This window comes from Telopea speciosissima, chromosome 4, assembly GCF_018873765.1.
Source record: "Telopea speciosissima isolate NSW1024214 ecotype Mountain lineage chromosome 4, Tspe_v1, whole genome shotgun sequence".
NCBI classification, from domain to species: domain Eukaryota; kingdom Viridiplantae; phylum Streptophyta; class Magnoliopsida; order Proteales; family Proteaceae; genus Telopea; species Telopea speciosissima.
Genome location: NC_057919.1, coordinates 25,566,719 through 25,584,098, shown reverse-complemented (window position 1 = coordinate 25,584,098; position 17,380 = coordinate 25,566,719). Strand labels below are relative to the sequence as shown.

Genomic DNA, 17,380 nt, shown 5'->3' with positions numbered 1-17,380 from the left:
CCTTTGCTGTATGTGTCTAAGCCAGCGTGTTCATTGGAATATTTATTGGGATAATAATTTTCAAATACAAAATAAAAAAATAAATAAATAAAAGGCCTTGTTTTTGGTTGTAAGAGAAGTGAAATCAAATCAATGCAAAAATGGCAATTTTATTACTCTTTACTTCACATTAAGGTGTAACTAACTTAAAAAATACCAAATTTGGTTATTAAATTTTACTTCACTTGCAATTAAATTCTTTGGATGTGAAAAGTAAAATAAATTTAGGTGAATTATTATTGTCACAAGGAACTTATTTTTTCAAATATCACAAGGCATTTATTCCATCACGTGGGCAAATGACATGTTCATTCTGACCATTGGATAGAAAGGACAGGGTCTAGATTAGCCACATGTCCAATTCAGAGTCTAATTCAATCAAATTACCCCTTTTGCATTGATACACATCCCATGTATGGCCATCCATGTGCACTAGTACTTTACTTTAGATATTACTATAAACTCTACCAACTTTGCTCATGAAGAATGGTTTAGATTAAAAAAAGAAAATTCATAAAAATGGATGAATCATATATTTATCTTACGATTTTTGGAAACATCACCTTCCATTGCTGCTACATTGATAACTGACCTATAAATTTAATATCTGAAATATATGTTTATCAAATACGATAAAGAAGCAAAAAAGAAAAAGGGAACATTACATGATTAGCTATTTTTTGGTTTTCATTTACAAAACTGTCCACTCTATGTTTGAGTTAACAAAAATAGACAAAAACAAGTTAAGGTTTACAAAACTGGACAAAATAGTGCCTCTCCCTCCCAAAATTACTTTTTTAGACATTTTTACCCCTGCCATTGTCTTCTCGTCTAGGCATCTTCCGTTCCCTGCAACCCACCCCTATCCCTGCCACCGCCATTCTCTGCTATCCAAACCCACCCCTCCCTTCCCTTCCCTGTGATTACCCAGGATGCCTGGGCAAGAAGGCAATGGCAGGGGTAAAAATATCTAAAAAAATAAGTGAGAGAGGGAGAGACATTAGTTTGTCCAATTTTGTAAACCTTAACTTGTTTTTGTCTATTTTTGTTAACTCAAACATAGAGTGGACAGTTTTGTAAATAAAAACCCAAAAATAGCTAATCATGTAATTTTCCCAAAGAAAAATGGATACTGCAAAAATTCCCGAATAATAAGATTGGATTACAGTATTTTTCTCATCTATGAACAATATCACCTATTGTATAAATTTCATAAAACATGGATATGCACAATAGCTCCCTTCAAGTGGGTCCTACAAGCCAAAGATGATATATCATGGGAATAATACAGTCCGAGTTGCCCTCACTACCATGTGGTGTGGTTATAACAAAAAAAAAAAAAAAAAAAAAAAAAAAAAAACCCTTCAATAAAATTTTTTTAAAAAACAGTTGGGTCGAAGGAGGTCGCGGCCATGGTTGAAACCATGGCTGCAACATCTATGCGCGACAAACGAATCGCCATACAGAAGTTGGGACCTCGGGTTTATGATTGCCGGATCCTGGTGAGCCTTCCTCGTGTTTTTCCGAGGTTCCAAACCTCCATTTGATTCCCCTATTTTAGTGAGGACAATTTAGTCATTCTATCCTATCTAGGGGAGAATGGAAAATACGAGATTTTTTAACAAACATCCCAGACTGGTAGAATGGATTAAAGTGTTACATAGTTTGAAATATAGGGATGCATTTGAAATTAGTGAAAGTTCGGGTGCATTTCTACGTTTGGACAAACGAGGCATTTGAAGAAAACCCTATTTTCATTACTCCGCATCTTCTGACCAAAAACAGGAATTTTCTTTTAACCAAAAGGAATCAAGTCAACAGTGCTGGCTATGCAAAGGAGGACACGAAATACGAAGCCCATACGAAGCCCATCCTTATTCCCATTATATGTAGAAGGCTTGAGACTTCACCAGCGATTCTTTTCTGGAACACACGTCTTGACCTTTTCTTCCTTCTGTTCGTTCTCTGATCGCAAGGTAGTAATCTTCATTCCCCCTCCCCTTTGTATTATGGAGAATGGAATTATGGTTTTTGGGGTTTTGAGTTCTGTTTCTGTTAATGAGGTTTTTCTTGTATTGTGGTTTGGGTTTATGAGCAGTGAGTGATTGAGAAGATGTGGGCAGCTTCTTGCCTTGCTTCGTGCTGCGCAGCATGTGCTTGCGAGGCATGCCGATCAGTCGTGTCTGGGATTAGCCGACGCTCCGCTCGGCTTGCTTATTGTGGTCTCTTCGCTTTTTCCCTGATTGTCTCGTGGATTCTTAGAGAGGTTGCCGCCCCGCTCATGGAGAAGATTCCTTGTGAGTCTCTAAAAATTTGCTTTTTTCTGTTCACTTGTTCTTGAACTGTAATTCCTTCATAGACAACTTACCACAGGGACTAGCTTACTGTGTTTGAGAATAGCCAGAAAAGAAAAAGAAAATAAGGGTTTTAGGGGGTGGGTTATAAGTTGAAACGAAATTCCGTTAAATTGTTAAGTTATTTGTTCTTTCGTGGGTTGACAATCTTTCCAGGGCCAGAAGCTTTTCCCTTCTAGCGAAAAGGTTCTGTTAACCATGCTAATTGAATGGAAGAAGATTATTACCATTGAGTATGTGAACATCAGCCACGGAAATTAATTCAGGTGCTTGGAGCCTTCCAAACATTATATGGTAAATTTGGCTGGTACCATGTATTAGTGCGAGCATCTGTGGCCTCATTAGCAGTTACCAAAATGAATACTTATCAAACAGGACAATTGTTAGTTGTAAATTACCGGGACTGGAACCGAGCTTCATGCTATAAACCATTTCAGGGTTTCACAAGTTAACAAGTTTTCTATGGTCTGATCTTCCTTTGAGGCTTTCTGTTCTTTTTCCTCCCTAGGCCTTTCTGTAAAAATATTCAAAGGGAATAGTGATCAATAGCAAAAGCAGTGTGTATTTTTGGTTGAGATTTAAAGTGCACTGTGGGGTATGATGAGTAGGAGCTTTTTAATGGAACTCTTAGTAATTGGCTCTTTGAATTAAATTTCTCGCTGTTGAAAATCAACTGCCAAAAGAAGTTGCTGCAGTTGGGGGTTGGGGAAGAGAGATTTTATCTTTTCACGTTCAATTGGGGAAAAAATGCGAAAATTACAGATTGTAAGGAATGTTCTAATTGTTCTTCTATACAGGCAGTTCCGGGGACTTACAAAAGTTTAGCGAATTTTATCCTTACACTAATTTCAAATTTTCTTCATTTTGGGCCATAAGTGTTTCAGAAAGTCCAATGATAGTGTTTACAGTGGGTTTCGGTGCACTTTGGTCACTAGAAGACTTGTTTTAGCTGAATACTCAAGACCATTTTCCTAGACCTAAGTTTTCATACTCTTTTCTTGCACACAAGAAGATGTACACCAAGTTCTTTTTGTACTCTTAGCCCAAGAGAAACTTTGGATTCTTCCTTGATTAGGAGACATTGGCTTGGATGGTGATCAAAGTTTCAATTTCGTATTGACATTCTATCTTCTTCTTCCTTGACAGAAGGTTGTAATTTCGTTGCATCACATCTGTTATCATTTTCCCACTTATCCATTGACCATTATCATTCACAAGTTTTGTTACCAGTATGGTGTGCATCATTTCTTTTGATGGGCAAATTACCTCTATCTGTTTCAAAGTGGAGATTTTGGGGATAAAAAAAATGTGCATAATCCATGTGTTCAGCAAAGGTTCAATATGTATTGTTCGGAGTTTTGAGTCTTCTAGATGTTTATACAGTTCTATGCCAAATCTGCATCTCAGTGTAGATTTGTCTGTAGTTAAAAGGTTTCACTTTTTGGAATTTCCTCCTTCCCGTTATTCTGCCACTTAAATATCTGTACTTGGTTAAATGTTATGCACATATTATCAGTATGTGCACAATTGGGTAGGGCATTGTACTATCCCATTTCCCAGGCCCAAACCTAGTTAAACAACTAGAAATTATCCTGAATATCCAAGTTAATAATTCATGAAACTAATCTTATAATGATTGTCTGTGACTCTGTGCAGGGATTAATCATTTCCACCAAACTCCTGATAGGGAGTGGTTTGAAACAGATGCGGTGTTGCGTGTGAGCTTGGGAAGCTTCCTATTTTTCACCATCTTTGCCATTATAATGATTGGAGTCAAGAATCAGAAGGATCCTCGGGACCAATTGCATCACGGCGGATGGATGGTGAAGATCGTTAGCTGGTGTTTGTTGGTTATTTTAATGTTTTTCCTTCCAAATGGGATCGTCAGCTTCTATGGTAAGAAGTTTACTTTTTAAGGTTTGAGATTAATGGATAATTATTGACATAGTTTTGGAATCCAGGCCAACTGGGCAAATGAGATTCAGGCGGAACCAGCCTCCTTTCAGTTCAGTTGAAATGCCCAAAACCCGAGAAAAAGGGAACTGAGTCCGTTTTCCTTCAGTTTCTTATCTATGATTAATAAGTATCTATGTACAGGAATTGTATTTGGGTTGACCTGACAAGGAAGCTTTTCTCCTTGACATTTGTCCCAACTGAACCACATGAAGGGAGGATATGGCTGATTTGACTGTTGTATCCTTTGGATTGGTGGCAATATGTCAAATTCCCTGTCCCACCTGAGCTTTATTGCCACCATATATTTCACAAAACCCCTAGGCCGTTGTGTTTTTCATCCACTAGACGATTTGTCCAAATGTTATCTTCTAAACCAATTCTCAATGCTTTATACTTCCATATGAAAAAATGCTATCTGCCTGAAATTTACCACAAGGTTATATGGATGTGTCTTGGGAATTTGAATGCTAACTAAACTGTGTACCATTTTTCCCTCGAACTTATCCTTTTAACCTGTTCAAATGCTCTGTATGGCCATAGGATAAAATGTGTTGGTAGAAAATTAATATGTGATAGGTGGAGCCGCGGAGTTAGGGGGGGGGGGGGGTTGCTCTGCTCATGTGTCTGGGTCACAGTCCTCTAAAAACGAAAAAGTATGTTACACAGACATCGGAAGGGAGGCACATGTCAAAAAACATAGAATAAGCCTTGAACCTTCTTTTTTTTTGTGTAGAATTCTTTTTCCCCCTTAATGTGGTTCTTTATGCTTGATCTGACAGTTAAAATAATAAAATGCAGAGACAATATCAAAATTTGGCTCAGGATTGTTTCTTCTTGTTCAAGTTGTTCTCTTATTGGATTTTGTTCATGGATGGAATGACAAATGGGTTAGAAAGGATGAGCAGTTCTGGTATGTATTCTCTACTTCATTTTTTTTTTTTAACATCTCGTCTTTACCTTTTGATTCTTTCTTGATTTTGATCCTCATACATAATGGATGCAGGTACATCGCATTGTTTGTTGTTTCACTTGCATGTTATGTGGCAACATTCTCCTTCTCAGGGCTGCTCTTTCATTGGTTCACTCCATCTGGACATGACTGTGAACTCAACACTTTCTTTATAGTTTTGACACTGATTTTCGTGTTTGTCTTTGCTATTGTCGCACTGCATCCTGCGGTAAGTGGTTTTATGTTGTTTGGATTGGTGTCAACCTTTTTTCAAGCTCATAGCCTGCATTCTGATGACTACATGAATAAATGATTAGAGCCTCATATTTGATTCATTTATCTTATATACTTGTATGGGTACTTCTTGATGTCGATGCAGCATGCATAGAAAACATAGTTCTATGAGCTACCTAGCGAAAAATGAAACTGTCCATAATGTATTCTATGATGGTGACCTAGATCACCTGATGAATTCACTTTTATCAGTTGTTATAAATGTTTGAAATAATGTTTTGATGCAATTTAACATTTTGACTTAATTATAATACTACAATATGTACCAACAACGAGTGTTCTTTGTTATATTGTTCGATTTATTGATCGAGGAAAATGTTGTTTACATATTACTTTGGGAGAGGGATGGGCATGCAGCCTTGGCATCATATATGCCAAAGAGGGAGAAAAGAGCCAATGGGTGTCGGTTTATCAATAGGGGGCCCACATCATTAATGAAGAGGGAGGAGGGAGAAACTGTGAGGGGCCGTATATTGCGTCGTATATTGCGTGGGCACATGCCCACCTTTTTCCCTATTGCTTTTTACCTCTGCCCCTTTTTATCTTTAATTATGTGGAACAATGAGTAATAACGTGTGATAAACAAAAATAAACAAAAATGGGTAAAATTTCTGAGAACTTGAGGGAAAATAATTTCTTATATGTTAAGTATCTCTCCTTTGTATACCTTTGCAAGATCAGAAGAAAGTTTTAAGCAATGACTTAATTCTGTTATAGTGGTTCTTTGTGCCATTATGGAATGATACTTGTAAATCTTTGTAATGACATTGTGAAACTTAGTAATGACTTCACTATTTGAAAAGAGAGAGATTTCATTTGGAGCTCTGGTGAATGATATTTGTGGATCTAGAAGGGGGGGGGTGTTGTGGCGTTTAGTACAAAGTAATGGATTTATTAAGAGGGATTGCAAAGAGAGGCATCAAATGATGCTTTCTCCTTTTGTCTTGCTGCCATATTGAGATCTTTTAATCAGAAAATACTTGAAGAAGCCACACGGTTGCTTTAGGTAATTCCAAAATTCCTATTGGCACCAGTCAAAACATGATTTTCCAAAAAAGGTCAGTTAAAACTTAATTAATTCACCTAGACCTGGATGTTAACTTTCTCCATCCAATGTCCAGTCAAATTAACCTTTTTTCGTTGGAGAGGGAAGCCATGCAGCATCTTACAGAATATAGTGTTTCAATTACAGAAATGCTTTAAGTTGAATACCTGACAATCCATTTGCTAGTAGTCACATCATTAATTAGAAGTATTGAGTTATGTGGACACTTGGACTTGGCACGTAATGCATTTGTATCCTGGCTGATGCATGTTTTCATGTGGCTGAATCATAATAGGTTACCTCTATGCTTTCCTGTCTCAAATGTTTCATTGATATTGTTGATAGGTTGGTGGCAGCATATTACCTGCTTCAGTTATATCTCTGTATTGCACATACCTTTGCTATAGCGCACTATCCAGTGAACCGAGGGACTATGAGTGCAATGGGCTTCACAAACATTCCAAAGCTGTCTCAACAGGGACACTTTCCTTGGGACTTCTCACTACAGTTCTTTCTGTCGTCTACTCTGCTGTTCGTGCTGGATCTTCTACAACTCTCCTTTCAGAATCAGGTCAAAGTTCTCAATTGATTGTTAAAAAGCCTTAGTTATATTTTTTTCCTCCTGTACCCTTGCCTCACATCCTGGTCTCCTTGTGAATGAGCAGACAAGCCTTTGCTTCCATTGAACGAGACTGACAAAAGGGATGAGAAGGAGAATGAAGCTAAGCCAGTCACATACTCTTATGCCTTCTTCCATATCATTTTCTCTCTCGCAAGCATGTATTCAGCAATGCTTCTAACAGGTTGGTCGACCTCAGTTGGGGAAAGTGGAAAGCTTGTTGATGTGGGGTGGCCATCCGTGTGGGTCCGGATTGTTACAGGGTGGGCTACTGCAGTTCTGTACATCTGGTCTCTAGTTGCTCCTCTTCTGTTCCCAGAGAGGGAGTTCTAAATGACTTTTGTTAAACATTATCTTTAGGGGTTTTATGTTATGTTTTCTTTATAAGTTGGGTTAAATTGTAATTATGTTTAGTTGTCTTTGTTATTAGTTGCGCTTTAGTTTAATGCCCTATATTGTAATTTCACTCTCTTTAAGTTATAAATAAAGTGGGCCAACCCATTCACGGTAGTGTGTGCTACTCGTACCGTGAAAAGCTAAGTAGTTTCTATCCCAATCTTTCTTCTTTCTCCCTTCCTTTTTGGTATTGGTTTACTAGTTTTTCTGTTGTCAAATGGTATCAAAGCTTCTCTAAATCAGTACCAGTCATTCTTACTGATAGTCTCAATGTGTCACTAAGAAGAGAGAGAGAGAGAGAGAGAGAGAGAGGGGGGGGGGGTTGTGAATCAGTGACCCTAAAAAACTCTCTTGCTATGGCCCTTCATTCAATTTGTAGTCGAATAGATTGGTTGGTGCTGACCTTTTTATCAATCACAAGCACACTGGCGATGGAACAAACAAGCACAACCACAAAACAAAGTTTTTACTTAGTTCAGCAACAGTGCCTACATCCATGGAGCAATGTTCAAATCGAGGCTTCATATAATGCTCAATACATTACCATTATTTTAGTTGCTAGTATGTTGTAGGAACACTGACCCCTATTACGACTGTTCTTGCACCCACAAAAAACCCTTAGGGCTACAATCCAACAAACTTTCAAACACCCACTTGTTAGTGATTACAAGTATAATAAAAAATAACAAATCCAATCCTCATTACGTCAGTAAACTAAGAATTTCAACAATCAACAATTCTAGAACAATATACAATTGGGTTTGGGAGATGTTGTGTTATCTTTGTTGAAGAAACCACAATTGAGAAGAACGTATAGACGTATTCCCCTCAACTATTCATTGTTGTGCAGCAATAGACAGTGAAATCCAATTCTTACTGAACTTCTTTGAGAGACGCATATATCAAATGATCATCAAATAACTTAAAACCTCTGTCTAATCTCTTCTCTCCAAGAGGCAACTCTCACCTCTTTTTTTTTTTCTTTTTTTTTTTTTTTTCCTTTCTTGTGCAATGAGAAATTAGGGACTCAAGCACTAAAAACTCCTCAAATAGGCGAACAATAAGCCCTAATCGCGTCCTTGGTCCAACCACTTGATTCAAACAAATTGTATGCACATCGTTGCCAAAAACTTTGATGTCTTTCTCTACCAGGGTCTGATTGACACGCAACTTGAGCTGTTGGAAAAAAAGTACTCATAATACTACAACCTTCATGCTTGGACCTTCCTCTGATTTTGCTTGATGCATGCTCAAAAATCAACTCAAAGAAGTCCAAACAAAATCGTAATATGGCATAGATACTGACAGCGTATAGAAGTCTGACGGCGTCCGTTGGCCATGCGACAACATTAGACGAGCTTGTCTTGGCATCACAAACCGGACAAAGAGTAATTCATGTCGATGTTTGTCAGTTTGCGAGAGCATTACATGTGCACCATCTATACTGCATTGATCACAAACGACGTTCATAAGGGGGTAACAAGCAATCGAGCCATAGTATATGGGGTGTACAAGTAATTTTCCCTATATATATAAAACATAGATGGATTACATTTCTAACATTATAAACATAAATATGTACATATAATATATTTTTCTCAGAATTTTCTTGTAATTTTTTATTTTTAAGCATGGAAAGACTTAAATTCCCTTAGAGGGGAAAATGGTAAATATGGTAAAAATAGTTTACCTGATTTTTTAAAACATTTGTTCTTGGATGAAAACACTAAACAGTGGCTTGAAACATGATATTTTACACTAACACAAATAATATGAATTTTTTCTCATTTTTTTTTGCCTTTTAAAGATAAAATGACAAAAGTGCCCCTAAGGGCAAAAGTATCCTGAAAAAAATGCATGATGGCCCCAATAAAATCAGAATACATCATATGCATTGTGCTTCATATCCTCCTAATTTATAGGAATTTTTTAAAAAAGCATGAGAGCTATGTTTAGATTTTTTTTTAAGAAAAAAACATACTTGAACCTTTAACACATGTAACAAAGAAAATGTGAAATAAAATATGGTCAAACGTTCTCTGTGTTGGGGCGCAGGCTGCGCCCAGACACATGGGGGTGGGTGAACAAAAAAAAAACCTTTTGTACGAGAAAGGGTTCCAACTTAGCAAAGACATGTTCGGTTTGCCAGATTCCGCTACCGAGGCTACTAAATGCATTTTTGTGGCAAAGCTCAAGGTGAAAAGATGGGTGGAATTTTGCTAAGCTCTAAAAGGGGCTAAAGGGGGAATGCATCAGGTGGAACTTGGAAGAGGAGCATGAGGGCTGCTTCCAGGAAAAAAACAAACAGAGAAGAAGCCTCTAAGGTCTTTATTCAACTATGGGGTTAAATAGAGGTGTAAAGGGGTTAAAACCCAATTTTGGGGCCAAAATTGGACTGGCCAAACGACGCGGGGAACAAGGGTTGGGCTCGCTAGGGTCGTAAGGGGCAAGCTGGCCCGCCCGCATGTAGGGTATGGCTAGCCCTCGCCATGCATAGTGATCAAATTCAAATTTTGCTGGGATGTGGCAAAAAATGTTTGACAAATATGTGATGGAGGTTCAAATGATATGAATGGAGACCAAACGTTATCGAGTTCAAAGGGAAATTTAACACAAGCTCAAAAATAGCTAAATAAGGTCATTTTAAGAGTTTTGGCTCTATTTGGTAAGGTTTGGTCATTGAAATTGTACCAAGGGTAAAATGGTTATTTTGCAAATAGTTGGGTTCGGGTGAAACTTTGCATTCAGGTTTGGAATGGCTAAATAAGGTTATCCTAGGACTTTTGGCTCTATTTGGGAAGGTTTGGACATCGAAAGTGTATCAAGGGTAAAACAGTCATTTTCACCGTACGATTGCCACATGAGTCAAGTAGGCCCTGATCATCATCGTTGGAAGGTCCCCCAAGATGTCAAAATGAAGTGTCTGTTTTTTGGTAACAAAAATGAAGTGTCTATAGGATCCAAAAATAGTACTTGACAACTAAAATACATTTGGTCACAAAAGTAGGTAAGAAAAATGATGTTGCTACTAGATAAATCATGTGACTCGCAATGTCAAGTCTTAAAAGAATTTTCCATTGGATTCTATATCTAGCAAAAACAACTTCCTTTTTTTTGTAAAGATAATTTTATTATCGAAAACCATGAGGGTACAGGATATCACACTGATCAAAGAAGAGCCAAGGAGAAATGAAGTCTGGGTTAAGACCTTCCCAAAGATGACCTGATTGGCTTTGAGCTCCAAATCCTGCGAGGGCATTAGCTACAAAGTTTACTTCACGAAGGGTATATTGGAAGTGCACTCTTCGTAGTCTTTCAGTCATATGTCTAAAATCATTGATCAAGTGAGAAATGCGCCATGGCGTGGTGTTATAGATGCCCAGTAATATGTTGATGACCATCAAATTATCGCTTTCAACAATGATGTCTTTCATTCCTAGAGCAATTTGTAAGGCTTTTCTAATCGTGTAAGTTTTCGCCATATAGGCATAAGCATGACCAATTCCAAATGCAAAGCAGAAGAGGATCAAACCATATCCAAAGCAGAAACAAGAGCAATTTGCTGGTTTTCTTAAAAATCTTTCTACGTCTTCTAACCCTTTGGATGCCAATTTTATTGAATGTTTTTTTCCACCTATCTTCCCTGACGGGCAGTTGGATTATCTGGTGTCGTTGCCAACAGTGGAGGAGGTAAGAAATGTGGTTTTCTCTATTGGACCTTTTAAAGCACCTGGTATTGATGGGTTTAATGCCGGTGTTTTTCAAAAATTCTGGTCTGTGGTTGAGATTGACTTGTGTCAATTAGTTGTGGATTTTTTCAAAACTGGTTCCCTTCCTCCTGGCTTGAATCATACTCTGATTTGCTTTATTCCCAAATTGGAAAATGCTTCGTATGTTTTTCATTTTAGGCCCATCAGTCTATGTAATGTTTCTTTTAAAATCATTGCTAATTAAGCTTTTAGCCACTAGATTTAAGGGTACCCTTCATTCCTTTATTTCCCCTTTTCAGGCCGCTTTTATTCCTAGGCGTCAAATTACCAACAATGTTATTATCGTTCAAGAAAATTTTCACTTCCTTAACCATTCTAAGGGCAAACAGGGTTTTGTTGCAATTAAAATTGATATGTCTATGGCCTACGATAGAATTGAATGGGATCCTATCACTTCTGTTTTGAAGTTTTTGGGTTTTGGGGATAAATGGATTAGTTTGATTTTTGCACTAATTTCCTCGACCTCCTTCTCCATTAAGATTGATGGAAGTCCGTTTGAGAGTTTCTCCGCTTCCAGGGGCATCTGACAAGGCTGCCCTCTCAACCCTTACGTTTTCTTGGTGGCTATGGAGGCATTTTCTCGTCTCTTAACTGTTTATCGTGAGCTGGAAATGTTTAGAGGGATTAAGATTTCTAGATCTGCACCTGAAATCTCTCATCTACTTTTTGCCGACGACATTTTTATTTTTTGTCGTGCTACCCCTGATGATCTTTTGACTATTAAGGCTGTTTTAGATCTTTTCTCTGATCTTTCCGATCAACAAATCAATCTTTCTAAAACTAGTATTCATTTTAGTAAAAATGTTTCCCTGGAGACTAGACGATCCTTGTGCTCGCTGATTGGGGTAAAAGAAATGCCTAAAGATTCCATTTATTTGGGTACTAATCTGTTTCATGCCAGGTCCAAAGTTAAAGAGTTGGAGAGTGTGATTGCTCGGATGCAAAGAAAGCTCGCTTGGAAAATTTCTCACCTTTCCTATGCAGGACGCAGTGTTCTTATTATATCTGTGCTTGCCTCAACCCCATCCTATCTTATGAGTTGTTTCAAATTTCCTATTAAGACTTGTCAGAAAATTGACTCTATCTGTCTTAATTTCTGGTTGGGAAACTATGGTGGTGGGCATGGAAAAAAAACCTCTTTTATCTCTTGGGATAGAATGTGTGTACCCAAATCTAAGGGGGGACTGGGGTTTCGTAAGACTGAAATCCACAACAATGCTCTGTTGTTAAAACTCAACTGGAGACTGATCTCTGAACTCGAGTCTTTATGGAGCCGTGTTCTTAAAGCCAAATACTTTCCAAACCTCTCTTTCTTTGATCCTTCTACTAGGAACATGAAAGGCTCGTGGACTTGGAATACCATCTCAAAGGTCATTCCAGCCCTGGAACAATTGGTTATTAAAAAGATTGGTAATGGTAATTCAACTTTTTTCTGGTTTGATAAGTGGATTTCTCCCTCATCAGGTAACCTTTCTACTACTACTCATACATCCACTTTTACTCTTTCTGATAGAACAAAATTGGTTAGCTCCTTTTTACAAGGGCGTAATTGGAATTCTGATCTTATACATACCTGCATCCCTCCTTTAATAGCAGCCCATGTAATGGTATCCTCACCACTAAAATTGTTGCGCGTTATCTTTGCTCTAATACTACTAATTGTTCTTCAATTGAGCTTGATTGGTGGAAATTCTTTTGGAAAATTCCAATTCACCCTAAATTTAAGATTTTCTTTTGCGTGTACTAAATGCAGGAATCCCTACAAAAGCTACTCTATCGAAATGGATCCAGATTGACTCCTCATGTGCTCTATGTGGAAATGGTGTTGAATTTACACGACACCTTTTCATTTCTTGTGATTGGGTCAAACGCATTTGGGCTGCTGGACCTTTGGGATTAAGAACTGATTCTTTTGGGTTTGATTGTCTTAAGGCTTTTTCTTTGTTTTTTTATTCTCTTCTCCAGCTGGATAAACATTTGGTTTCATGGGTATTTAGTGTGATTTCAATTACCTGTTATTTTATTTGGACAACTCGGAATTGTTGTATCTACGAGGCTCATCCACCTAACCCCTTTTGGGTGCTCCAATGCACTCACAAATGGATCTCCGACCTTAACTTACACCCCCACCCTCTTTCTTCCCCGGTTGTAATGGACGAATTTGGATCTAGCTCCCTTACCACCTATGATTTTACTGTACCTATGCTCAATTTCCCTGTTCTGATCTGTGCAGGATATTGTCTAACGGAGCTAAGCCTAGCAGGATGGTCCTATTTCTTTTTGATAGATGGCAGACTTACGTTTTTTGATACAAGAATCTTGCAAGTTGCTGACGAATTAACATTGATCCTTTTTGCGATCCGTAGAGGCATCAACCACACCGCCAGCATTGGGTTGAAGATTAGAACAGTTTGGAGTGACAACCTGTTTGTTGCTGATACGCTCCCATCTCCTACCAAATGCTTATGGCCGTGGACCTTATTTACAGACTGTTTATATATATATGACCACACTCAGGATGTGAAGTTTGTTAAGGATGGTAACCGGCTTTGTATGTATCTAGCTAAGAATATGGCTAAGAATGTGGTGTATGGCTGAACTGGAATTTTGTAGTTTTTTTCTTGTTTTTCTCCTTATCAAAAAAAATAAAAATAAAAATAGTATCACTAGGATATATAACATGGTTCATGAATGTGCCATTTCAAAGTCACAACCTCTAAATGAATAAGATGAGAGAGAGTGACCACATTTCTAAGCGCAAACTCATCAATAAAAAAAAAAGGGTAAATTACACGTCATCCCCTGATTTTCAAACGATACTCAGATCACCCTTGGTTTCTGAAAAAACTCAAATCACCCCCTGGTTTAGACCCCGATATGACAAATTAGTCTCTACCGTTAGTATTATGTTGTTAAGTGATGATGTCAGCCAGTTAAATAAATTTAAATTCCTAAACTACCCTTGACCAATGTTGAAGATGAAGGAACAGTAGTATTGTAAATTTAATTCCAATATTTTAGTACAAGGGTAAGAAAGTCCTTTCACACTAATAACTAATAGCAAACTAACACCATTATTGTAGAGGGGGTGATCTAAGTTTCGTTTGAAAACCAGGGGTGACATGTAATTTGCCCAAAAAAAAAATCATTTATCATATAAGTTTGGATAAGAGACTCAACAAGAAGAAAAACGCATAATAGAAAATATATTTTGAGAAACAACAAAAGAAAGATAGGAACAAACAAGCAAACTAGACATATATCAATGTAAAATACTAAGAAACGCCAAGGGATCTGATCTTGAATATCTCTTGTCAGTTCGTTCATGATTAATGCAAATAAATATGGACTTAAGGCTGAAAATTGTGTATATTGGTCCCTTGAAGCACTCCTTTGATAGTGAACAGTCATGTTAGAATTTCCATTTGTTGTTTATACCAAGGTTTTAAAAACCAAACATTAAACTATTATTTTCAATCAGCAACTGGAAGAAATTGTCTGGTTTGAACCAAAATAATTTTCAAATTGAAATATGTTTGACTATGATTGATTCAATAATCTATATTTTTTTTTTATGAAATAAAGATTAATATTAAATCATAATAGCTAAAATTAGCAGTAATACATGCTGAGGTCACCTAGTGTGTCCTGGCATATTTTGCCAAATTAGGTTGTGTAATAATACTTACGGAGGCCCCCCCCCCCCCCCCCCCCCCCCCCCCCCCCCCCCCCCCCCCCCCCCCCCCCCCCCCCCCCCCCCCCCCCCCCCCCCCCGGGCGCGCGCCCCCCCCCCCCCGCCCGCCCCCCCCCCCCCCCCCCCCCCCCCCCCCCCCCCCCCCCCCCCCCCCCCCCCCCCCCCCCCCCCCCCCCCCCCCCCCCCCCCCCCCGGGCCCCGGGCACAAAATAGATTAAAAGAAGATTCAATATCAAAAAGAAAATGAAACAGCTCCCATGGCCATAGGAAATCATTTTACCCTTGGAGTTAGACATACATAAGTGTGAGGTCAAACATAAAGCTGAAGTCAAGCAAGGAGCATATATAGCATCTAGGTTGTTCAAATTTTTTTCGTACATTGTTTTATTCACATTTTTGGAAGGTTGGGTGTAAATTTTCCTACTTGGACAATTGTTTAACTTGGTATCACATGATTGGAACCTCCACAGAATATGATGCAGGGGAGAAATCTTGCATGGATTTTATTTGTTTCATCATAATATTTTACTTAAATGTTATTTTAAATCAAATTATTATATATAATTTTTATCTTATTTTTAAATATCATTTTTTTTTTATTTTACGTCAAAATAAACAATGAAAATATTATATTACAAGAAAATTCCTCTTTTTTAGCTTTTTTTTATATAGGAACAAACATAGCCTCATATGAAAGTGAAAGACATATATAAGTATATTGGTTGATAGGAACCGAGCATCAGAGTTTAGGGAACACCTTTTTGATTCTTTTTCCTTTCCATTGATCGTCTCATGTGGAATTATCTTCGCATTACACACTCCATAGGATCAAAACTCGATTTCTCATAACCATTGAACTTTGTAGTGGGAAATTTGGAATTCTTACCTTCTTTACTTCCTTAACCATTGAGCTTTATTTTTTTCACTATTTGGAATGATAACAAGAAGAAAAAAATGTATTCTTGTAAGGAATGTTTGGCTGTAGCTTTAAAGGCTTCACTGTCATCAAGTTTAGTCCTTCAAAATAGGAGAAAATTTTCCTCCACGTATAGGATGGTTCACCCACCATCCTAAGGTTCACAAACCCCTAGAGGATTTTAGTATTTTTCCAAAACACCCTTGCAATGCCATTTCTTGCCCATCCCATACCCGCGGTGAATGAAATCCCAATATTCATCGTGGATGGAGGAAAACTCGATCCTTCAAAATAAATACAACGCTCAAAGAAATTCCATTGCAATCATTAAGTCTTGAGGCTCTATTTTATGTATATTTTAGTAGTTCAACTCGCTTTACGTTAGATTTTGAGTTTCTCAATTGCTAATGTTCTAAATGTACGCATAAGATAAGCTATGATGGTTAAATCCTGGAAGTGATCGATCGAATCACCCAAAGTCTATGCAAGGTAGGAAAGTTTACTCTGAAAAAGAATTTGTTCTTGTCTCTCACTCTCTTTTGTGTGGAAACTATATCACAAATGTATATTATGCCAGTGCAAGGCTAAGCCAATTGTTCGATCTTTGACAACAACTTCATAGAGGTTTTGATGGTTTCAAGTTTAATTTCTTGATCTTCATTGTGGATTTCATCTACAATATCGAGTTTAATTTATGATTGCACTGTTTTTTTATTAAAAAAGGTCAAAAAAAAGATTGCAATGGTCTCTCTCTCCACTTTTTCTTTCTACTATTCAAACAACCATTGGGTTTAAGGTTTTAGGTTTAGGATTCATGATATTCTTTGTATGACATCCCTTTCCAATGTCCTATACTTTTGCACCCTTGGTAACCCCATTTAAGCCATCTGGTTCACAGTACATGTGATCAATGGTTATGATTGGGACATCGAGCCATCATTAGCATAGTTTTTTTTTTCTCTAGCTTCGTTTGGTTGCAAAGGAAAAAGAAACTTCTATAATCACTATCCCACATGATTTTATATCAATAACTTCAAATCATGTCATATTCGTTTATTCAATTTCACTTAACTGTGCATCTAAATCTCATAGATTTAAAAATAAAAATAAAAATTATATCTCTAAAAAGTATTATTACTAAACATGGTAAAAAATTTAAGTAGTTTATACAAATCATATTAAGTAATTAATACAATAATTTTATTTTTTAGGTTTGAAAAATTTTACTTTCCTTTAATTTCCCTTGCAACCAAACAGAGCCTTAAAATGGTCCCTCTTCTTTTTCCTCCAACACAACTAAGCTTGTCGATCATGAACTAATTATCTATTTCCTGTAATTTTTCTTTAG

General features: G+C 37.4%; 2 protein-coding genes across 4 annotated transcripts in view; both read left to right on the top strand.

Moving 5' to 3' along the window:
- LOC122660178 (dynamin-related protein 3A-like) overlaps positions 1-3,691 on the top strand; it is a 61,976-nt gene extending 58,285 nt beyond the window's left edge. The window contains exon 21 of the mRNA XM_043855373.1: positions 3,682-3,691. The gene's annotated coding sequence lies outside the window, so the exon portion shown is untranslated. The remainder of the gene's footprint in view (positions 1-3,681) is intronic.
- LOC122660180 (serine incorporator 3-like) lies at positions 1,930-7,761 on the top strand. 3 transcript variants are annotated; one of them, XM_043855379.1, is made up of 7 exons: positions 1,930-2,015; positions 2,138-2,336; positions 4,050-4,289; positions 5,148-5,259; positions 5,353-5,527; positions 6,983-7,228; positions 7,329-7,761. In XM_043855379.1, exons 2-7 carry the CDS (start codon positions 2,153-2,155, stop codon positions 7,587-7,589), a joined length of 1,218 nt encoding a protein of 405 aa, XP_043711314.1. In that variant the 5' UTR covers positions 1,930-2,015; positions 2,138-2,152; the 3' UTR covers positions 7,590-7,761. The 3 variants fall into 3 exon arrangements, with proteins under 3 accessions (XP_043711314.1, XP_043711313.1, XP_043711312.1); XM_043855378.1 differs by having other exon boundaries at positions 7,300-7,333; XM_043855377.1 differs by having other exon boundaries at positions 1,942-2,015; positions 2,127-2,336; positions 7,300-7,333.
- Positions 7,762-17,380: the final 9,619 nt, after the last annotated feature.